At 42.3% G+C, this 24,237-nt stretch overlaps 1 protein-coding gene across 1 annotated transcript in view; it reads right to left on the reverse strand.

Moving 5' to 3' along the window:
* LOC134442645 (NACHT, LRR and PYD domains-containing protein 3-like) overlaps window positions 1–23,070 on the reverse strand; it is a 26,447-nt gene extending 3,377 nt beyond the window's left edge. Inside the window, exons 1-6 of the mRNA XM_063192692.1 lie at window positions 22,880–23,070; window positions 21,732–21,839; window positions 21,397–21,460; window positions 16,505–16,715; window positions 14,204–15,989; window positions 4,045–4,221 (exon numbers count right to left, since the gene is read on the reverse strand). Of these exons, the coding sequence (XP_063048762.1) occupies window positions 4,045–4,221; window positions 14,204–15,989; window positions 16,505–16,715; window positions 21,397–21,460; window positions 21,732–21,839; window positions 22,880–22,947 (2,414 nt within the window). The 5' untranslated portion in view covers window positions 22,948–23,070. The remainder of the gene's footprint in view (window positions 1–4,044; window positions 4,222–14,203; window positions 15,990–16,504; window positions 16,716–21,396; window positions 21,461–21,731; window positions 21,840–22,879) is intronic.
* Between the last annotated feature and the right edge of the window lie 1,167 nt (window positions 23,071–24,237).

Here is a 24,237-nt window from a genome sequence, read left to right on the forward strand (position 1 = left end):
GTCGAGGAAGTCAATTATGACTTTAGAGGTCACTGAGCCAGTGGTCATGAGCTCGGGCCATTTTGAGTGAAGGTCATACGCAACGACCAGGAACCGTTGGTGGTGAGGGACACCCTGTATTTCCCCGCAAATGTCCAGCTGTAGGTGGTCCCAGGGCTGAGTTGGCCAGACCAGTGGTTGCAGGGGTGGGGGTGGCTGGTGACCTGTCTTGCCACTCAGGAAGCAGGCTGTGCAGTCTTTACATAGGGCCTCAATTTCCTCGTTTATCCCAGGCCACCAGACCAGGCCTCTGCAGCGCTGCTTCAACTTCACAATGCCCAGGTGGCCCTCATGAGCCATGGCTAGAACACGTGCCTGCAGGGCACTAGGGATGACTGTGCTGAGGCCACGTGCTACACAAGTCCCATTCCAGCAGGACAGCTCCTGCTTCACTCTGGAGAAGACCGACAGCTCCTCCGGCACCCTGTGAGGCCAGCCATTCTGAATGTAGTCACGGAGCTGGGAGAGGACAGGATCGCTCTCGGATGCCTCTTTTAGCTCCTGTAGTGATACCGTGGTCTGTAGTGGAGTGTGTAGCATCTGGACAATGTCCTGTTCAGCACGGTCGGCGTCAGTGTGTGTGTATGTGATAGGGTGTGGCGTGGCAGAGCGCGACAGCAGGTCAGCCACAACATTATCTCGGCCAGGTGTGAACTTGAGGTCAAAGTTATACTGGTGGAGGCGGTCGGCCCAGCGGTGTAGCCGTAGTGGTCTGTGGCCTGTCCCAGATGTTGAGAGTAAAGCGGTTAGAGCCTGGTGGTCTGTTCTAAGGGTGAAAGCGCGGCCGTAGAGATACAGGTGCCACCTCTCGCAGGCCCAGATGCAGGCTAATGCCTCACGCTCACCCACGGAGTACCGCTGCTCAGTAGGACTCAGTGCCCGTGAGGCGAAGGCGATTGGTTTCTCCACACCTCCCTGCATCTGTGACAGCACTGCACCGATGGCTGTGGCCGACGCATCGCAGGTGACCAAGGTAGGGCTGTCAATGTTGAAGTGGGCTAGCACCGGGGCTGTTGTGAGCTGAGTTTTGAGTGAGTGCACAGCCTCAGAACACTCCGATGACCACGCCCACGGCTCCCCCTTACGCAGCAGCTGTCGCAGTGGCGCAGTGGTAGTAGAGTAGCGTGGGAGGAACTTTAGATAATAGCCCGTCATCCCCAAAAAGGAGGCAAGCTGGGTGGCTGAGGTGGGCTCTGGGACGGCCAGAATAGCCTCCACGTTTGACTGCAGTGGGTGGATGCCGTTCCCTGACACGCGATAACCCACATACTCAATGGCTGGTGCAGAGAAGACGCACTTGTCAGTGTTGAGTGTAAGTGTGTGTTTGCTAAGGGCAGCAAAGACTCTGTGGAGGCGGTTGTCATGGCACTCAGGGGTGGCCCCATGAACCACAACATCATCAAGGTAAATGGCCACGCCAGGTATGCCAGCTAAGATCGATGCCATGACTTTTTGGAAACAGCTGGGGGCGGAGATCATCCCAAAAGGCATGCGGGTGTAACGGAACACCCCAACGTGAGTCACAAAGGTTGTCAGGTTCCTGCTGCTGGGGTGGAGGGGCACCTGCAGGTAGCTTTGGTTGAGGTCGAGTTTGGAGAACACAGTTGAGCCATGGAATTGAGCGGTGAGCTCCTCTGCTGTAGGAAGGGGAAACCTATCCGGGATAATCGCCTTGTTCACTGTGCGCATGTCGACGCAAACGCGCAGACCCCCAGACTTCTTCCTTGCTATCGCCAGATTTGAGACCCAGGGCGATGCATCCACAGCTTCAATGATATTGGCGTCCAGCAAGGAAGAAGTCTGGGGGTCTGCGCGTTTGCGTCGACATGCGCACAGTGAACAAGGCGATTATCCCGGATAGGTTTCCCCTTCCTACAGCAGAGGAGCTCACCGCTCAATTCCATGGCTCAACTGTGTTCTCCAAACTCGACCTCAACCAAAGCTACCTGCAGGTGCCCCTCCACCCCAGCAGCAGGAACCTGACAACCTTTGTGACTCACGTTGGGGTGTTCCGTTACACCCGCATGCCTTTTGGGATGAGCTCTGCCCCCAGCTGTTTCCAAAAAGTCATGGCATCGATCTTAGCTGGCATACCTGGCGTGGCCATTTACCTTGATGATGTTGTGGTTCATGGGGCCACCCCTGAGTGCCATGACAACCGCCTCCACAGAGTCTTTGCTGCCCTTAGCAAACACACACTTACACTCAACACTGACAAGTGCGTCTTCTCTGCACCAGCCATTGAGTATGTGGGTTATCGCGTGTCAGGGAACGGCATCCACCCACTGCAGTCAAACGTGGAGGCTATTCTGGCCGTCCCAGAGCCCACCTCAGCCACCCAGCTTGCCTCCTTTTTGGGGATGACGGGCTATTATCTAAAGTTCCTCCCACGCTACTCTACTACCACTGCGCCACTGCGACAGCTGCTGCGTAAGGGGGAGCCGTGGGCGTGGTCATCGGAGTGTTCTGAGGCTGTGCACTCACTCAAAACTCAGCTCACAACAGCCCCGGTGCTAGCCCACTTCAACATTGACAGCCCTACCAATCGAAGCAAAAGGGCGCTTTGCGGGGCTGCATAGTGGGCATCAAGAAGTTCAAGTGCTTTTTTGTAATCACTGACGGTACCTGACTCCAGTGCTCCGAGCACACGCTGACCCTCGGCTCCTAGGCAATGCTGCAGCAGCGCTTTCTTGCGTGCAGCAGGCACATCGGTGAGTCCCACTGCTAGTAGGAAAGTTTCGAAAGACTTAATCCAACGGGTCCACGGAATCGGTGGCTCACCCGGCAGTGCGAGAAACGGTGCCGGTGGTGGGAGGTTTATATCAGCCATCCTCGTCGCCAATGTTACGTTTGTAAACGTGTAGTAAATGAAGCACACTGACACACGGATTGTGACGTTAACTCATCGTGTTTATCTAGCTCAAACTCTCCGAACCCTGGGCAAGACCCAAGCAATAGAACACAACATAATACAGGCATAACACAATGCTGACAGCACAGTCGAACTAGCCTGAACGGATATAACAGTTTGGTTGTTGATAATACTTGCAGCTTAAGAACGGGTTGATTCGCTCACCCATGGATGGGTTCACAATTGTTCAGAAGGGCTGATGTCTGTCTTTCCCGTATCCTATTTCAAGTTAACGGCTGGCCGCAAATTTTTGGCAGCTCTCGTGTACAGTGTACCTTGGTCGCAACGGCATGCTCGTGGCCACTCTAGACTACATTTCTATTAGTTCTACCTAGCAGAATAAGAACACACCCTTTCTGGAATGATGACTGTAGTGATGTGTTTTTCTGTTCAATGCATTGATATTAATTGTTGCTGTAAGATGCCATGCGAACATTTGGATTGTATTTTCAAGTCGTGGAGTGAAGGATGCAAAATGCAATGTGGTAGAATGACTTAGTAACCTAGGGAGCTGTCTGAAGAGGTCAAAATTCACAATTTAAGAGCGTTTTTATTTATTTTTAAATCTCATATGGGGGAGACCCCACTAGTTTGGCTTGGTTACAGAATTTGTGCTTACCAACATCATCACACCCCACATGTGTGCGTGTGCGTGTGCGTGTGCGTGTGCGTGTGCGTGTGCGTGTGCGTGTGCGTGTGCGTGTGCGTGTGCGTGTGCGTGTGCGTGTGCGTGTGCGTGTGTGTGTGTGTTTACCCAAGTGTCTGTAGGTTAGAGTCTGGATTCCTGAGTAGATCAGAGATGTGCTTCACCCCAGAGTCTCCTAGTATATTATGATCCAGAGTCAGCTCTGCCAGGTGTGATGAGGGGTTTGATGTCAGAGCTGAAGCCAGAGCAGCACAGCCCTCTGCTGTTATACAGCACCACTCAAGCCTGGAGAGAGAGGAAGAGAGGGGGCACAAGTAACACACACATATCTAACCAATACACTCCTCACCTCAACCTCACCTCACCTCACCTCATCTCACTCACACACACACACACACATACACACACACACACACACACACACACACACACACACAATTAGACTTACTTCAGTGTCTCCAGTCTACAGTTTGGATGCTCCAATCCAGTAGACAGCAGCTTCACTCCTGAATCACCCAGTTGCATATTCCCATTCAGGTACAGCTGTCTCAGACTGGAAGGCTTTGAGCTGAGAGCTGAAGCTAGAGATGAACAGCTCAACTTTGTGAGGTTACAATTCTCCAGCCTAAGAGACACACATGCGAGTAACACAACATATTGAAGACAACCTTAAGCCAAAGCCTAAAACACACACACACACACACACACACACACACACACACACACACACACACACACACACACACACACACACACACACACACACACACACACACACACACACACGCACAAAGTGTACACACTACTGCTGCAACTAGATTTTAAAAATTAATCTAATTATTTAGGGCGAAATTCTCCCGTCTCCACTTAAGTTGGTTTTACGCACGCACTTTTTATGCGCTTTGATCCTGCGTGTATTCTCCCCTCTGAAATATGACCATGCCCCTCGCGCTTAACTCCGAAAAACAGTGCGTAGCCCAACATGGGCGTGATATATGCTAAATGGGGGGATGAGTCTTCCCCGACTTCATCAGTTGTGGTTTCAAAGAAACCACGGAGCATGGATTTTCAGATCAACCATGTGAAAACCTCGGCAGTCCATTGAGATCCAAAACTGAACTTTAACTTTGAATTTAGAACCACGTGACAAAATTCCTTGTGCAAAAGCATCTCAAAATCTAACCTCAGCTCATTTTCACAAGCACAAGGCGAGTAGTGGATGTGAGATAACGAGATGGAAACGCAATGTGTACCTTTGGTGGGAACTCAGCTGAGGGTTTTGGTGCGCAACATGTTGATTGAAGTAATAAACATGATGAAACGTTTGGTTAAAAAAATGGAGTTTGGTATGTTGCCTAGACAAGTCCAGAAATTAAAAACCGATTTAAAAGGCTGATCTTTGCCACTGAATTTCCACAGTAACAGCCACATTGTATTTGCTGACTTTTAAAAGTGCTTTTCCGCTTCTCTGTACAGCAACGTCACATTAATATCATTGGAAATATGTGGTCTGTCAGCATATGACACTTACATGCATGTTGAAGAACGAACAAGGAAATCGATCGTCATGAAAAAAACTGAGACTTTATATTTATATATATATATTATATGGAAATTAATTGGGCATGCATGGGCATGCAACGCCAAGCCAGGATTTAAACACGCAGCTGATGCAAAAGACATGCTCTGATATGTAGGCCTACCTTTTTACGTTTAGCTATAATGAGATTCAGGAAATATTTTGTGTCGTACAAAAACAGATAGGACAACCTGTAGCCTACCTCAGTAGGTCGTGGCTTTGTATGTCAGGCATCAGTTCAGAAAGTTTTCATCACATATGCACGAGTTCCATTAAATCGCAAAAGGTTAGGAGTTGCAATAAAAACCCTTTACTTAGCGTGGCCACAACATAGTAAAAAATGGTGAAGGCTTTTTGAATAGGCATACTTTGGGTGGCTATTTGGACGACTGGAACGTCAGTCTTTAGTCGGGTGCAACGGGTGTTTTTGGTTTTGGTTGCTGTCTGTGGGCACAAGATGATGATTCTCAAACTGATTAATTAATTAATTGCTTTTGTTTGGAAGTTCTTCGATATGAGAACATGCTTTGGGCAGCTGGTCATATTTTGTCACAGTTAAAATGTGGAACAGTGAATGAATTTCGATTTGGACCCACGCTGACGGTACGGAACATCAGCAAAGTATAGGCCTACCGTGTAACATGCTTAAAATGCCAAGCGAGCATTTACCTCATAGTGGCGCTTGACCTTACTACAGCCCTTCGACACCCGTAAAGGAAAAGGTGCGTAAGTGGACGGGAGAATACGCTTAGGATTGATTTACATGAGAAACACCCTGATTTTGGCCTGGCCCCACCCAAAGTGCGCAACTGGTCATATCCCGCATAAGCCCCGCTTAGTCACTGACTTGAGTCAGCTTGCAGGCGCTGTTGAGCGCTTTTTTTTTACTTACGCGGGTGGGAGAATTCCGCCCTTACAGACTTTGTAATTAATTAATCTAATTAAACATATTTAATCTCATATGTTTCATCCCCATATGGGATACTTGGTATGAGATAAAAGGTTGGCTATTCCATGACTTTAGACTAAGACACACTATAAACAAATTATATACATGCTATAAATAACTATCAAAAGTGAATACCATAATCGCTAACCTAATGTCTCAATACACACAAGTAGAGCCCTATGAAATCCGTTTTATTTTTTCTCAAATTGCGTTTTTTATGTTTCATTTTTTGCCATATCGGATTTTTTACAACTTATCTTAGTCTTTCACTTAAAAAAATGATATTTTTTATTTCTTAGCTATTTAGTTCGAACTGGTGGCTCGACAGATCATTAATATACAGATGTAAAAAAAGGTGAAATTACCAAGTAATTTGTTGTAATATCAGCCCTCAAAAACACTCCTGTTAACACGGTTGAAATGTGTTAGGGGTGTGACGAGAGGCTCTGCTCACGAGACGAGACGAGATTGGGTTCACAAGATCGAGACGAGACGAGATTTTCAGAAAACTAAATGACAAAACTTGACTGGACAATAGAATTATTTAACCGAGTTGTACATGTTTTTTAAAATGTTTTATTATAACTCACGCATGTTGTAAGCATGAACTTTGAATAAACTTTTTCCTTTACAAAATTAAATGAAAAAATAGGACTGTAAATAGGTTGTAAAATAATCTAATTCATTACAGACTTTGTAATAAAGTAATCTAATTTGTATCATCCCCATATGTGATACTTGTCATGAGAGAGAAAAGGGGGAAGGATTACTGCAACTAACGATTGTTGGAAGTTGGAACAGACAGTGCAAACACAGAGTTAACGGCCAGTAACTTATCAGCTATGAACACATTGCAGTTTCATTGATAGAGATACTGTAGATTCTATTTCTCACTCAGGCAGCATCCCTGCAGCATCACTGGCTGAAAGTCAACCTACCACACAACTGTAACCTCAACATTTAGCTCTGTCTAGCTCCCTTATTCTTATATCAGTGGTGGATCCAGTTGGGTGTCATTGTGCAAGATAAATGCCCTAACTGTTCATTAACCTTTAACCCTATCGCGCCGGACGCATCATATTTGTTTAATCAAATTCAAAGCCCTCTCCCTGCTGACACAAAAAAAGAATCGATCTCAAAAACATCCTGCGTGTCATTTCCAAACGTCCTGCAGTACACGGAAACCGCCACAAGAGAGCAGCGGTCGACAACAAGTTGACAGCTCGGCGAAAACTAGAAAAATGGGGTAGAAGCGGTTTCCCTGATCGACGCTGAGATATTATCAAATTGCAAAGGGTTTGTGTCAGGGCTTTGAACCGGTGCAAGGAACGAAAACGAAAACCAGGAACTTTTTGTATTTTACAGGGAACAGAAATGAAACCAGAAACGTTATTATTTTTTATGTTCTGGAACGGAAGCACTTATTTAAAAATAATGGTAACCGGTTAATACCGGTTCATACCGTTCCTCAAAAAAAAAAAGAAGTCATTATGTTCATGCGCACGTTACCATGACGGCTGAGGTTCACGTCCTGTGTGACATCAGACATTCTCTGACTGAATGGAGAGAGAGCTGTGGATTACAAAGTCTCCACTCCACATCTTGAATAAGAGAAACCACTGTCATACAAAAGGACAGTGTTTCCATTGCATCATTGTAAGATATTGCAGAGAAGCATGTGTAAAGCGCACAGAGAATGTTCAACGTTATTGGGCATCCATGGCCGCTTCAAATGTGCACAAACTCACAATGTTCATCATAGCGCTCCCCATGACCCAAGTCAGCGTGGAGCGCACATTTTCATCATTGAGGTCTATTCTCCGCTTAGGTCGTCTCTGAATGATTAAATTCTGGAGGATATTCTTTTCATCCGCTTGAATAAACAGTTTGAAAGTAGGCTGACTCATTTGCACTTCCGTCTTTCTTGGTTAATTAACGTCAGTTAGGCCTATGGGGAGTAATCAGCTGACAGGAACGAAATTAACCGTTCCGGGAACAATATTTTTTTGTTCTAACCGGTTCGGGAACGTCAATTTATTGGTGGAACTCATAACCGGAAACGTTATAATTCCGTTTCTGTTCGGAACGGAATATTTGGAAAAAAATAACGGTTCAAAGACAAATATCCGAAATATAACTCTACATCCTTTAATTTGAACACTTGCTTTGTGCAATTAATCTAGGAAGAGTTTATATTTTTACACCATGTTGCAGAGAGATCGTGCTAAAACTGATGAAACAAATAAGCACCATCCGGCGGTGGCAGGAAGTCAGCCATCAACGCATTTTGCCATAGGGAAACTTACAAAGCATACCACGACGATCATTTAACAAAACACACAAGTTGTTTTACTTCAAGACAAAGATATTGCCTTAAAGGGACACTGTGTGAGATTTTTAGTTGTTTATTTACAGAATTCATGCTGCCCATTCACTAATGTTACCTTTTTCATGAATACTTACCACCAGCATCAAATTCTAAGTATTCATTATGACTGGAAAAATTGCACTTTTCATACATAAAAAGGGGGATCTTCTCCATGGTCCGCCATTTTGAATTTCCAAAAATAGCCATTTTTAGCTGCAAAAATGACTGTACTTGGACCATACTAGAAAATATTTGTTTAATACTTAGCAAACTTTCATGTAAAGATCAAATTTGGCAATAGGCAGCCCAATTTCAATAAGCAGCATAGTTGCAGTACCTTTTTTGACCATTTCCTGCACAGTGTCCCTTTAAGAAACAGGTTTTACTTGCAATTTTGAAAATGTAATGCAAAATGTTGAAATTATGATCTCGTAAAAAATGCATTGAAGTGAATGGAGAAATGGTCCAATTGTAGTAATGGACCCATATATTCAAATTCCACATCCAAAATGAATAATGATCTATACTACACTCATAAATAGGTTGTTAAGCATTCGATCAGCTATGTTTTTACATAGATTTAAAAAAAAATCCAAACCAGGCTGTGAGAAATGTAAAATATGGTCCTGCTAAAACAAGGATAGGCTAAAAAAAAAATTGGCAGGATCTCACTAAATATTTAAAGATAATTCTCAAATTAAATTGTCTGACAATTTTTTTTTAAATGAAAAAAAAGTTGTAAATGCATTAAAAGTCATTTTTCAATGGTCATGAAATTGGAATTTTCATTTCTTTAAAGCCTGATGCATCATATATGATGCATTAAATATCTCAGTGACCTTAACAAAATTTGAAGCAAATTCCAAAAAATTAGAATTTTCTCTCATTGCTTTCATGGTTCAGGTCTCACATGGTTAAGAGTGTACCGTCACACCGGTGTGACGGGAATGTTCGGGCAGTGAAAGTTCTATAGAATTCTGGGCGTCATTCAATACAATATGGAATTGTAGAATCTTGCATTGTTATAGGACGCATTCTTTTTATAGAATGCTCAAAAACCCGCACTCTTAAAGGTTAATAGTTAATAGTTCACTATAATTATGCTAATTTGACCGCTAGTTAGCTGATTAGCATTAGCTACATAGACTTTGCGATTACCAATAGCTCCCACTGAAAAACTGACAGCTTTCTTACCTGGAAAAATAGTTGGTTTTGCCTACTCCAAACAACGGGACAGGAAAGGATTCCACATTTTGCCGTTTGTGGTCCATGATTACAAATCCCCATCACCAATTATTCCATAAATCCACTATGAATGGTTTATTGGTGAAATGTGCACTGCTTTGGCTACTTTGCTAATGTTAATCTCACCATATCAGAAATCATAAATCAGATCATAAATCTCGCGAGACAGATTTTAATCCCACGAGACATCGCGTCGATTTTAATCTCGTGAGATCGTCACACTCCTAGTATGTGGTCATTTACTTTTATATATACGCACACAAAGAGAGGTTGATGTCAAGACTTTGACTGCATCTCTTCAAAAGCACAGTGACCAGAAGTAAGCAATAACTTTGGTCACTGTGCTTCTGGCTCAAAAAGTTATCAAGACAAAGCATTGCCTTTCAGTTTTTATTTCCCAACGGTCACATCTGTTGTAGCTTAACAAACTCCAAACTCGTGCTGTCATTGTTTATTAAATCGTAGTGAAGGACCGTCCGTCCTCTCTGTCCATCGCACATGTCTTGATAACAGACAGACAGAACAAATGTGAATGTTCCTGACTGTTTACTAGGCAAAGTTTGCCTTCTTGACATGTTGAGTTTTTAGATGAACCTGCTGATATCTCATGTTGCGGTCCTGAAAGGCAGACATTTATAAGATGACCTACTGCAGTTGTAGCAAGATGTGCTTGTATATCCAAATTACTTGCTATTTGACTTAATTCTGCTGATCTAGACTGTCATTTATGGAATGTCTATATTAATTTCATTTTATTTAAATTGGTTAGGCTACATAACTGGACATCACCTGTTGTGGTGAGCACTGCTTGCGCGAGAGGAGGCGCGATGAACGCTATAAAGACCGAATTACAAGGGAAATGAGAAGGAATTGAATGGTTGTGGATGTGGACAGCTGATTAGTGTGCATTGTGAATATGGGGATGGTGTGTCTATTTCCCCCCACGACTGTCTCACAAGGACACGTCGAGCTTCCGCAACATGTTAAGTCCAATGAGAGAGGGCGAGAGCGAGAAATCCGCATGTGTGTGTCTGCGAGAGAGAGAGAGAGAGAGAGAGAAGGGGAGAGACAGACACAGACACAGAGACAGACACAGAGAGAGACAGACACAGAGAGACAGAGAGAGACAGACACACAGAGAGTAGGAGAGAATAGGCTACTTTGAACTTGGAGTCTTTAACTGCTGTTAAAGTAGGCAGACACCACGCTATTCTGCATGACTGGATAAATTTGTTTGCCTGATAGCTAAAACAAATGAAATGACAGCTTACCTCCGTTTTGTTAAAGGCATTGTATCTAGCCTATTAACTCTGCACATTGAACATGAAAGCATGGAGGACAGGCAAACAACTTAATCTCCCTGAATCTTATTTTATGTTGCTATCATTGGAAAACTTTCTTAAAAATATGATATTTGAAGAAGAGGTGAAAATATATAAATATAAGTGCAGCTCCGTCTGCCTGTCCCTCCGAGGTGACGAGGCGGAGCTGCAATCCGGAGTGCTCCGCCCCAATTTAAACCCTGGTTATAGTTTTAAACATCAATGTAAACTAGGCCAGGGATTCTTAACCATAGGCCGCGGCCCAAAGCTGGGCCGTGCTCAGAAACGTAAGGGCTGCGGAAAAGTTTCATCCTCGCACCGCGATGGGCCGTGCAGCTGCATGCATTATCAAAGATGCTGAAGACGGCGTGCGCCTTTTTACTCTAGCGCAGTTCTGCTTAAATGACCACGCACCGCTGGTTTAGTAGGCTAGTGAAAGACGTCAAAGACGGCAATACACGCAGTAGGCGTGAACCGGCGCGAAGTGTAATTTGCCGACGCATTCAAAGATCTCTCCTCACGTTTAGTTACAAAATAACATAAGCGATTGAAACGTTACTCAAACGGATTCTGTTTACTGACAAAGCAAAACCGTTATCCTTGTGTCCCCTAAAATATATTCATTTACTGAATTTTGTGTGATATTGCGCAACAAAACTTTCCGTTTTTGACAGGCTGCCAGAAGCTTCTGTTCTCGCGTCGCATCTGCACATCACTAAGTAAAAGCGTCTTGAATCAACCCTCAGCAGATTCATCACAATTCGCAAACAGAGCTGTTACAAATATCAAATGCATGAATGGCTCTGGCCTGATGCACTGTGAGAGGAATGTTTATCATTGAATATAGAAGAGTGAGCTCATTTAATACAGGTTTTCCACTAGGCAACAAAATGCATTAATAGTCCTATTTTTTACTATAAGCTATTTTTTTAAACAGGATTTATTTAGTTTTTTTCAGACATACACACGAAAATTATATATATATAATAGGCCCTATATAATTATTATATTCTTTTTAATTTATGTTATACCATATCATGTTTGTGGGCATGGGCAATATTAGATGGGCCCCGGGCCACTCTGCACAGAAAAAAATGGGCCTCAACGTCAAAAAGGTTAAGAATCCCTGGGTTAGGCTACAGCACAAAAGCCCCCTTTCCACTAGCCCTGTTAGAATGGCCCTCCGCACTGCTGGGGCGTGGTTTCGTTTTCTTTTTACATTTACTCCACCCATACACACCCATCATCAGCTCAAACAGGGGCGATTATAGAATCACGAAAGACGTGGTTCGAGGCGTGCAGAGCTGAGTTCCACTAGGCTACATGTTGCCTGTGTTAGGATTTACACCTATCCCCACCCACGCACTTTAAAAATAACATCGCTTTTCTGTCAGCAGTTTTTACAGTAGACTAGATAGGAAATTGGTCAAGCAATTATCATGTTCTCTAAAGTAACTCCAGTCTGGCCAAGGAGTTGTCAAGGAATTATTTTTGTGCTGCTGGCATTTATCGACGGATTGAAAAACAAACAAAAAAAATATTTTTTTTCATGAAGCTCCACGCCTCCTCCCGCTTTCACGGGAGAAATACAGTAGGCTATGAACACGCACCATGCAAAAAAATATTCACAATGCACACTAATCAGTTGGCTAGCATTAAATTCATTCCTTTTCATTGCACATCTTTTCATACGCGAGGTCTCCGTCGGACAGGTTGCTTTTGTTCTGTGTTAATAAACTTTAGGTATTTTTTTCTGGCCGTGTGGTTTACGGATTGCTTCCTCATTCGCGAGCCTCAACAAATCACGACTGTCTTTATGCTTTTAATAAGTATGGCAACAGAGCATGAAAACTGCAATGGATTGGAAGTAGTTTGATAACTCAATTGGATGCGCTGCAACAGAAGGGAAACGGGGCGACCAATATGCAACTGAATATGCCGACAAGAGGACAGAGCGCATTAAAAGTGTGCACGCTGTGAAAGTAGGCTATGGTAAACATCTCACCGAAAGTAGTTTTGGATGACGGAATGTCTGCTATCCAAGTATTTGCTTCCGAATTGCAAATGCACTTTGGCAATATGCAACGGACGGAATTATAGTAGGCTATACAGTTACCGGCTAAAATACAGTCCAACCTCAATATCCAATTGCCTCACAAGACTAATAGGTAATGAGTAACTGGTATCGTTTGGAGGAGGAGGACTCATTTTCCTGTGTTATTTACCATGGCGTGAAAGCCTGGTCATTACTCACGTGCCCACTCAGGGCGACTGCGACTGCTCAACTGTACCTAGGCTACTGTACCGAACTCTGCTAGATGGAAACGCGGGCCAAACCAGTACCGTTAGCCCCCCCCGACTCTCATGAATATTTATAAAGCCCGCACCAGAACACGGAACCCTATGGAAAAGAGACTAAAGTCCCATTTATTGCATCTGAGTTTAACTGGCTGCATGTAATTTGGCCTACAGTTGATTGCAGTTAAGGACAGTGCTCACTGCTTGGAAATGTTACTTTTATTTTTATTGTACAGATGCTGCAGTAATGCCCTTTTGCTGTGTTAAGGTATGTCTCCAGTTGTGAAATGTTACTGTTAAAATGTTTGGAGTGAAGAAAAAAGCGATTCCCTGGCTCGGATGCTGCAGTAATGCCCTTTTGCTGTGTTAAGGAAATAAACTGCCTCCTGTGCCTGCTTGAGTTCGTTTCACCGTTCACTGATGGATATGTTCAATGTCGCATTTTGCCGTCCAGAATCACCATTCAATGCCACGTGGATACACACTAGGCTACTGTAACGTAAGTCTCTATAGTCTCCTTTGTTCTGCTAATATGTCATTTTTGTAAAGTCATGTTCATTTAATTTAAATCGGTCAGTCAGAATAAAGGCTGGGGGCAGTCACTTGCGCTAACGTGGAGAGAGGGGGACAGGGAGACGCTACGTAGTCTGTGTTTTATGCTTGTTAAAGTTGTAGGATTTTAATTGCCGCCAGTGGTCTCTTTTTTTTTGGAAACCATGGGCACCGTGCGGTTGCGCACTGCCCCGTTCCGTGACATGCAAACTGTAAGGTTTCGGTTTACGGTGCAAACCGTCCCATGCCTAACACACACACACACACACACACACTCTAGACAACAATACTCACTTCACTGTTCTTGATATTTTGACCACTGGCAGCATCCTCAGCAGACCTGCATCTGATCTGGCATTAGATCCATAATCCCACAGATTAAACTCCTCCACGTCCTGGTCTGACACGAGCATCACAAAGGCCAGAGCTGACAGCTGGGAAAGAGAGAGCTCTTTATTGTGTCTATTTCCCCTATGCAGGTACCCCCGGACCTCCTCTACCAGAGAGTGGTCATTCAGTTCATTCAGGCAGTGGAACAGGTTGATGCATCTCTCTGGGTTGCGTTCTTCTGTGATCTTCTGCTTGATGTACTTGATTGTTTTCTCTGTGTCCCGTGAGCTGCTTCCTATCTGTGGTAGGAGATCATGTAAGAGTTTCTGATTGGACTCCAGTGAGAGGCCCAGAAGAAACCTCAGGAAAAGGTCCAGGTGTCCATGTTCGTTCCCTAAGGCCAGATCCACAGCAGTCTGGTGTAGCTCATGGAATTCCTTTGCGCTGAGCAGCTGTTGAAACTGAGAGGGTTGGGGACTGGGAGGTGTATTTCTAATGCTAAAGCTCAGAAACACATATAAAGCTGCAAGGAACTCCTGAATGCTCAGATGAACAAAGCAAAACACCTTCTGCTGATAAAGCCCAGACTCCTCCCTGAAGATCTGGGTGCAGACTCCTGAGTATACGGAGGCCTCTTTGGCCTTATTGGAATCCATGCCACACTCTCTCAGGTCCTCTTCATAGAAGATCAGATTACCCTTCTCCAGCTGCTGGAAGGCCAATCGGGCCAAGGACAAAACGGTCGTCTGGTTCCAGATGTCCTTGTACTTCTGACTAATGTGCTTGGCATGTATGATCAGGAAATGTATGTACATCTGGGTCAAGGAAACTGGAATCTGATCCGTCTTGCCTTCAGTCAGGATAGAAACCAGAACAGTGGCTGCCATCCAACAGAAGACTGGAATGTGGCACATGATGTAGAGGCTCCTGGATGACTTAAGGTGTGTGATGATTCTGCTGGCCATTTCTTGTTCATTGATGTTCTTCCTGAAATACTCCTCCTTCTGTGGGTCTGTGAAACCCCGCACTTCTGTCACCTGGTCCACACACTCTGGAGGGATCTGACTGGATGCTGCTGGTCGAGAGGTGATCCAAACTTGCACAAAGGGAAGCAAATTTCCCTTGATGAGGTTTGTGAGAAGGACATCCACTGTGGCAGGTTCCGATACATTGTAGATGCATTCATTATCCTGGAAATCCAGAGGACGCCTGCTTTCATCCAGACCATCAAAGATGAAGGCGATGTTGTATTTGTCATCAATGGAGAAGATGAGGTCACGCGTTTCACTGAAGAAGTGATGAATGAATTCCATGAGAGTGTATTCCTTTTCTTTCATCAGGTTTATCTCCCGAAAAGGCACAGGAAACAGGAAGTGAATATCCTGATTGGCTTTTCCTTCAGCCCAGTCCAGAATGAACTTCTGCACAGAGACTGTCTTCCCAATTCCAGCTACCCCCTTCGTCATCACTGTTCTGATTTGTTTGTCTTTTCCAGGTAAGGCCTTGAAGATGTCAGTGTATTTGATTGGTGTTTCCGCCTTTGTTACTTGTGCCTTGGATGCTATCTCAATCTGTCTGACCTCATGCTCAGTACTGACCTCAACACATTCCCCCTCTGTGATGTAGAGCTCTGTGTAGATCTTTTCCAGAGATGCACTTTCCCCCTGCCTTGGGATGCCCTCAAATACACTTTTGAACTTCTTAGAAAGACGATGTTTGAGTTCTTGTTGGCATCTTGGAAACAGCCCATCTAATATACAGACAGTTCAAAAAGACTGTGTTGGCCATCTAATTCAGACATACATCAGCATTTACCCATACTATATGCTCATATTTCACAGGGAGTTTCTCTAAGAGGAGTTTCTCCTCACCGCTGTTGTCACCAGGGGCCTTGTTTACATTTTTTCTGTTTTTTTTTTCACATTTTATGTCAGTCTAAATGTCGTCTTCTTAATTAAATTATTATTTTTGAATCAAATTGTGTATGCACAATTGAACTGCATGTCCTGTATGAATTTATATAAATAATGTTGTTATTATTATTATTACATTGTTGTTAATTATATACATTGTGTAAGTGTTGTTTATTATTACAACAACAGAGGCCAGAATCCAATACAGCAAAAGATAAAAAGGGAAATTATTTTTAAGACATTTCTACATTGATAAGCAACTTCTAGTTTAGTCAAAAGAGGTGGGCATGTCCTTAACCCACTCTCCTGGCAAATTTCTGAAATAAAGTTCACTGCTGTCGGCATCACTCACGTTTCTCCAGCTGCTCAGCGAGGGTCTCCTGGCTCATCTCCCTCAGGATGTGCACTGCAATACTCAGAGCTCCGTCTCTGGCACCTCTCTGGCCCTCATTCTCCTCCTCTTCCTCCTCAACACTGGGGCATTCTGGGTAATCATGACTCAGCAGCTTCCTCAGTCTCTTGAGTTCCTTCTTCATGAAGGTGATGATGTGCTGCTCAAGCCTCTGTTAAACCAAGGCATTAGGTCAATTAGGGCGTATTCAGACCAGGAAAGTCCGAACCTAATTTGGTCCGAACCTAATTTTAACAAATTGGTGCGGTTCGCTTTCAGACTGTGTACATTTCCGTAAGCGGCCCAAAATTGACAACAAAGCCACACGCCCTGAGGTCGTTCAGCTGTTGGTCAGAAACGACACGCGTAACAAGTTAAGGCTTTGTCCAAATACAAATACATCCAAAGAGCTCAGCGAATAAACTTTCACGGCATGTATGGCATAGCGCTCACACGAAATATAGCGCAGACTATCTGGTCCATTTGGTCCTTTGGTCCGGACCAAACGTGTTAGGTGTGAATACGCTTAGTTTAATCAGTGTCTGAAGATGTCAACAAACCGTCGTTGGCAGTTCGTAATTTTCACCTCACTGCCTTTCAGCGATAACCCTAGCAGTAGGGCATGTGCAGTTACAACTTGCAGGAATTTAAAAAAGGACATGACTCCGAGATAATATGCATCAGGCTTGTACGAAATTCCGAATTGGATGAGTTTTAATTCAAAGTAATGCCATAATACGAACACTAGGTGGTGTCATTACCTTGAATTTCTTTGAATTTAAGCTACACCACCCAATGAGAGTACATAGAACACCACCACCTAGTGTTCGTATTTTGGCATTACTTTGAAGTCAAATTCATCCAATTCGGAATTTTGAACAAGCCTGATATGCATCAAAAAGGATGCGCAGCACTTGGGGTCTACTCAGAGGAAAGTACGATAGTTCACTTGTTTTGGTCCAAACCAAATGTTTTTATTGTTCAAATGTTATTATTATTCATTTTAGTGCAGTTCGCTTTCACATTGTGCATTTCAGTAAATGCACCAAAATCTGCCAACAAATGTTCAGAGAATGTCCAGTAATTGGTCAGGAATTAAACACAGACAAAGTGGCAGGCGCGGAGTGGCCGTCGGGAGATCGGGGACTTGTCCCGGTGGGCCGCGGCCGTGAAATGAAATATCGCGGCCTCACTGAGTTTATAATCGGCCCTGAAGTTTCAAGATTGTACATATATGCACAGACTTCCCGATTTCCACTTTCCTGTATTTCAAATGAATTGACTAGCCAGTATTTATACCGTATACCAGACGGCAATACCTCACTGACGGTGTCAAACAGTAAATTGGCCACACCCCTTCTCTACTGATAATTTTCATACACCGTAGATCGCGGAAGTTTACAAGATCTTAGTAACACAGTTTCGTTTTCAGTATTTAAATAACCTGTTATATGTAGATTGGTTACCAAAGGATGGAAATATTAATAAATTATGATTTATTTTCCGATTTCCACACGACTGTTACAGTTTACAGTCTTTCCAGTCCAGATTCACTTGCTCTCTGGTTATTGAATTGGGTTACGAACAGACTCCACCAAGTGGTAAGGAAGAGAACTGCACCTAACAGAAGCAATGGGTTTTGTTTTGATTTGTTAGAACTACCAGTATATCTCCTTATAGTCGAAATAATATTATTATCATACATATATTTATATGTGGTACATTTAGGATGTAGCCTATGTCTGAAGAAATGGAACAAAATAATTACCACACAAGATTCTGATGTGACCAGTGCTGGGTGTGTAGGCTAAGCTGTGGATTAAAGTAGAGTGATTGCAAGAAACAAAGACATTTGCTGCGACGAAGACAGCGTTTTAAGGTAGGCCTACACCGTTTGGTTATACATTTTGTTGACTTATGGTTGTGCTTTGAAGTAGCTAGGTTTGGCTTATTTGCTGCATGGTGGGTTTATTGCACAATGTAGACAGACTTTTTGTAAGCTATAGGCTACTATACTATATTTTGTAAGCCTACTCTTCTAAAAATCCCCACACTCAAAACTTTGTGCCCATGCTCATCCTGTCTTCCTTAAATGATATTTCAATTTCAAACTGTCAAAATGACAGTGGAGTGCACATTTGCATGGAACAGTTGCGTGATGTAGCCTAACCTAGTAGGCCTATGAATGCTTTGGACTGTGATGATGGCTCCAGTGGTGTAGTCTACTTTTTGAAGTAGGTATACTGTATATTTGAGCATTTTTTGATGTGTACTGTATATATTTGTGCTATTGTAAATAATGGATCAATCAATTTTAAGTGGGTATACTGTAATCCCTGAATTTTTTAAATGGGTGCGTATACCTGCGTTTTACATAGACTACACCACTGGCTGTGCATTTCATCAAGGCGTAGGCTAAATTCTCCAATTCAGGTTGATATTTTGACAACACTAATGTTCACATGTAGTACGACTGCAGATTTCGTGGCTTTTGTCTTTTTGGTTAGGAAACCATGTTGTTCGCTTTGTTTTTTTTTTGTTTTTTTTTAAAGAGGGCCGCCAAGGGGAAAATTCTCCCGGTGGGAAAAGGTGGGCCACTCCGCCCCTGCAAAGTGCTATTTGATAAGTCTGATAGTTTGCAGCACAATTAATTTACTATTGTACAATTATTTTTATGGAAGACAAGAAAGGGCAAGGCGGCTACGGAAATAGTATTCATGTTGTGAAATGCTATTACTGTACATTCAGTACGTTGCACAAAATGGCATAGTGGGACACTGGTGAACAATTTGCCTCAACAACTCTTAGCTCATAATAATTACAAAAAACCCACACTTACAGACAGTAAGATGGCACTTTATGACTATGTTTTTTTTGTTTTTTTGGCGTCATGTGTATCAGTATTGTGTGCGGCAGCTATGTATGGCCACGACAAATTTCCTTCGGGACCAATAAAAGCAATCTTGACTCTTGAATCTTGAAAGCCTATACAAATTATCAACGTGTTGCGGAGAGACACCATGAGGGGGGAAACACCTTTCTTGCAAATCTTTGCTCATCTTTGATTATTTCATTTTATTTACCTTTAATATTTCAAACCTTCAGTTTAGATCAGTGTTTCCCAACCTTTTTTGAGCCAGGGCACACTTTTTACCTTCAAAAAATCTCACGGCACACCACCAACCAAAAATGATGAAATAATGAAAACAAATTATAGTAGCCGCCTAACAATAGTCATTCTTATAAACGTGTCTTGAATAGCAATCAAATAAACAAAAAATATATATTTTTTAAAATCATCTTTTATATTTCCTCTTTCAAATAAAAAGTGCACTTAACATGTCTTCTTCTTAAGGAAGCTATACACTTCAAAGAAGGCCTAGGCCTACTATTTATAAATTGTTATTCTGTCCAAAAACATTCTATTTGCAGGAATACAGAAAATAATGCTTATTCTGACAGTAGCAATGATATTTAGGAAAGATTTCACTGTTACAATATGCATATGCATGTTTAATATCATTCTCTGTTCAATGCCTTGCAAAATAGAACATTTTCTCTGATTGCGTCTCCATCCACAAAATGCACATTGGCCAGGAGTTGCGCATGTCCACTAATATCAGCCTCGTCAAGTTGCAACGCAAATGTCTCACGGATACGGATCTTTTCCAAAACCACACTTTCGATGCCAGCAGACATGTCATCGATGTCTGGAAATTGCTTTCTTTAACCGCTTCAGGTCCAAGCATCTCATTTACAATGTCTTTGCAGGCAGGTAATATTAGCATCTCTGTCAGTGTGACTTTTGATTTAGCTACAAGTTCAGCTACGTGGTAGCTAGCTTTAAGGGCTCTCTCGTATAACTGTTGCATCCCACGTACCAGTACCGGTAGTCCTAAATCCAAATGAAATCTAACGTATTGTAATATAATGAAATTTAACTCTCTCTCGAGCTCATGGCATGTGCCTTCTTTTGACAGCTACTACAATGCAATTCGCTACCTGCTGCCACCTAGTGATATGGAATTTTTACATGATTAGGACGCCAGTCAACAGCAGACACTACGCAATGACATATAGGCATTTTTGCTGATAATAAAGAATTCGGGGGTTTTTTCCTTTCTTTTTTTTTGAAAACAAGAATGTGTCGCGGCACAGTGGTTGGGAAACACTGGTTTAGACGACATAACACACAGCTTTACTGCAGCTTGTTCCTCAAAGGGGTATGCCACTATTTTGGGGATTAATACAGTTAAAATCGTTGGCTGGGGTTTATATAGGTGGTAAAGTGTCTTATTTTTCATGTACGCCGTTAAAAGAGTAAAAGTTAAAAGAGGGAGCATGTCGCTAAGCTAGTGAAAGTCAATGGATCCGTGTAGCATGTAGCAATGCTACATGGATGCATTGACTTTCACTAGCTTAGCGACATACTCCCTCTTTTAACTTGCCTTAAAGCAAGACAACGCTTCACATAAAAAATAAGACACTTTACCACCTTTATAAACCCCAGCCAACGATTTTAACTGTATTAAGCCCCAAAATAGTGGCATATTCCTTTAATCCATAAGCATGAAATACATTCAGTTTCCTTGATATTCGGTCTCTAAGACTTCTCTTGCTTTATAACTACAAATAACCATACGGCTGTAGTTCTTTGATTATATTTCATAATTGGCATTACCTCCTCTACAACTGCATAATGCAGCACGGTAATAAAATGAAATAATATATCAGTGGTCTTGATCATTACAAAACACACACACGCACACGCACACACACACACACACACACACACACACACACACACACACACACACACACACATACACACACACAGCCAGACATGCACGCACCTGAAATATGGCAGCCAAGTCCTCTGTTGGTGTTTGCCTAGCTCTTTGCTGCCCCTGCTGGATGCTGAATGAAAAACAACAAAAGGGCTTCTCAACCTTTTTCAAGATAATGCACCCCTGACCTTATCATAAGCATACCAAATGATTCTGTTTTATTATTATTCAATTTTATTTTCAATTCATTAGGTACCATGTACAATTAAAATATCGCCATTCCATGCATTGTCTGAATATAAGCACCAATGTCATGCCTGAAACCCATTGTCCGCTGTGCATTTTTGTCATACACTTGAGGTCTGTAACACCCAAATGCAGGTGTGATATTCTGTCCATACCTGCGATCAGGGTCCATGTCTTCACCACTGAAGAGGGGGCCCTGACCCTTTGACCGATCACTCTTCATGGACACACAGCTGGGTGCAGGAGATTTGGGTCTTGATGACCTGCAATAAATAATGTTGATACACAATGTTCACACAATGTTTTAGTAGCACAACAAAATAGCCAGTCACTATAAAGTGTTATTTCATGATTTACATTAAAATCATAATAACATATTTAATATCTTATAAATAATTTGTTAATCATTTCATAATATTTAATTAACCATCAAGCCATTTATAATTCAAGATGTTTACATATCCATAAACTGACAATTACCAGTAATTATTAGTAAGTTGCATAAATCATTATCAGTGTTTGATTCTAATAATTTGCGTAACTATGTTGTAGTTATTTGTTTCCATTTCCATTAATTGATAACAAAGTTATTTGTAAATAACATAAATAGTGATCATGATTGCTATATACAAATAATTAACTAATACTTTGATTAACAAGTTATGATTCATCATTTTTAATATTCATATTTCATATCATAATTTCATAGTCATAAGATATTTGATATTAAATTTAAATGTATAATGAATATAAGTAATCAATAATTCAAGCTAAAAATATATGTACACAAGGTTAAAATATGGATAAATACAAGAAGATACATAGTGGGCCTTTAGTCATTTTAGTATTTTAGCCATTGTTAGATTGACATGGCAGGAGGAGGTGGTCATGCTGTGGAGCTTCATGTGACTTTAATTTGCATTAATGTCATATTTTCATTTTGGTTTTGCTTTTTGTTTTTAAATAAAAATACAAAACGTGACTTTGGTGGAAGATTTCGTTTCTTTTGGATCCTGGAACATGCGTCAGGCACAGAGCTCCAACCAATGAAGATTTTAGTTTAGTTGTTCAAAAAAATGTAGTAAGCACTGGAATAATAAATAAATAAATAATAAATATTAATTATAATTTGATAGTGGAAAGACTTGTTCTGGTATGCATTGATTTATGTGATGACCCTATATTCTGTGAAAATCCACAAATCTCTCCATGTTCCACAGAATTTACCACCATCTTCCCTTATTTAAGACGTTTCAGTTGAAGTCTGTTACACCCAAATGCAGGTGTGATATTCTGTCCATACCTGCGATCAGGATCCATGTCTTCACCACTGAAGAGGGGGCCCTGTCCCTTTGACCGATCACTCTTCATGGACACACAGCTGGGTGCAGGAGATTTGGGTCCTGATGACCTGCCATAAATAATGTTGATACACAATGTTTTCTGTTTAATTTTGTTTCTAAATCATTTGTTAGCCCTCAAATGCATTGATTTAAACCCTGTCTTGCTGTGACATGCATCGATTTCTGTGATGCCCCTTCCTTCCTTCATTCAGTTAAATTAATAAAATAAATGAATAAAGAAAAAAACATATTTTGCATGTAGTCTAATCTCTCCATGTTCCACACAATTTACCACTTTCTTCCCTCATTTAGCACATTCCATAACACCCAAATGCAGGTGTGATGTTCTGTTCATACCTGCGATCAGGATCCATGTCTTCACCACTGAAGAGGGGGCCCTCATCCTTTGACCGATCACTCTTCATGGACACACAGCTGGGTGCAGGAGATTTGGGTCTTGATGACCTGCAATAAAGCATTTCATACACAATGTTTTCTGTTTGATTTTGTTTCACCAAAATGAAAACGACCACGTAATACTCTTGGTAATCTCATAAAAATGTGCTACAAAGAGTAAATGATGATAACCATGATAATGCTACAAATCTCAGGGGCTATTATGTAATGACCCCATGAAATAAATGTATAATTTATAACATAAAGAATGAGAATTTTAGACACTTGGGGCTGTATTCTCCCACCCGCGTAAGGGTGCGCAAGTGAAAAGAAGTGCATAAGGCGTCAGACACACCAAGGCCGAACGGAACGGAAGGGAGACAAATTAGGTCTTTCTGCTTACTTTCGGATGGTGTGTTCTACTCTGCCTTTCACACTAACAGCATCAGCATGTGCGGCCAGTCCTGTTCAAAACCCTCCCACAGCCAAAGCTAGCGTCCTACTTTGCCATTCATTTGAATGAGACACCGCCGGTCGCTGGTGCGAGTTCTATTTTCCAAATGCAGCGCGGAGCGGAGCCGGCTCCCGCGCCGCTGACGCCTGACTACCGCCGGATGGTGTGTAAGGAGAGATATGTTTCCATGTATTTCCAATAGTGCTGTCAAACGATTAAAATATTTAATCACGATTAATCGCGTAAATGCCATAGTTAACTCGCGATTAATCACATTTTAATCGCATAATTGTGTCTCATAGAAAACCATTGTAATACTTCTATCGATGTACTTTGCAGGCCACAAAAATTAGGCTAGGTTGGTGCAAATAGGCCTAATAGGCTTTTTTTTAAATTGAAAACAATGGGTTTTAGACACCCTAATGGCATATGATATTACAAATAAGGGGGAGAAAATAATAACAACAG

This window comes from Engraulis encrasicolus, unplaced genomic scaffold (genome assembly GCF_034702125.1).
Source record: "Engraulis encrasicolus isolate BLACKSEA-1 unplaced genomic scaffold, IST_EnEncr_1.0 scaffold_192_np1212, whole genome shotgun sequence".
Taxonomy (NCBI): domain Eukaryota; kingdom Metazoa; phylum Chordata; class Actinopteri; order Clupeiformes; family Engraulidae; genus Engraulis; species Engraulis encrasicolus.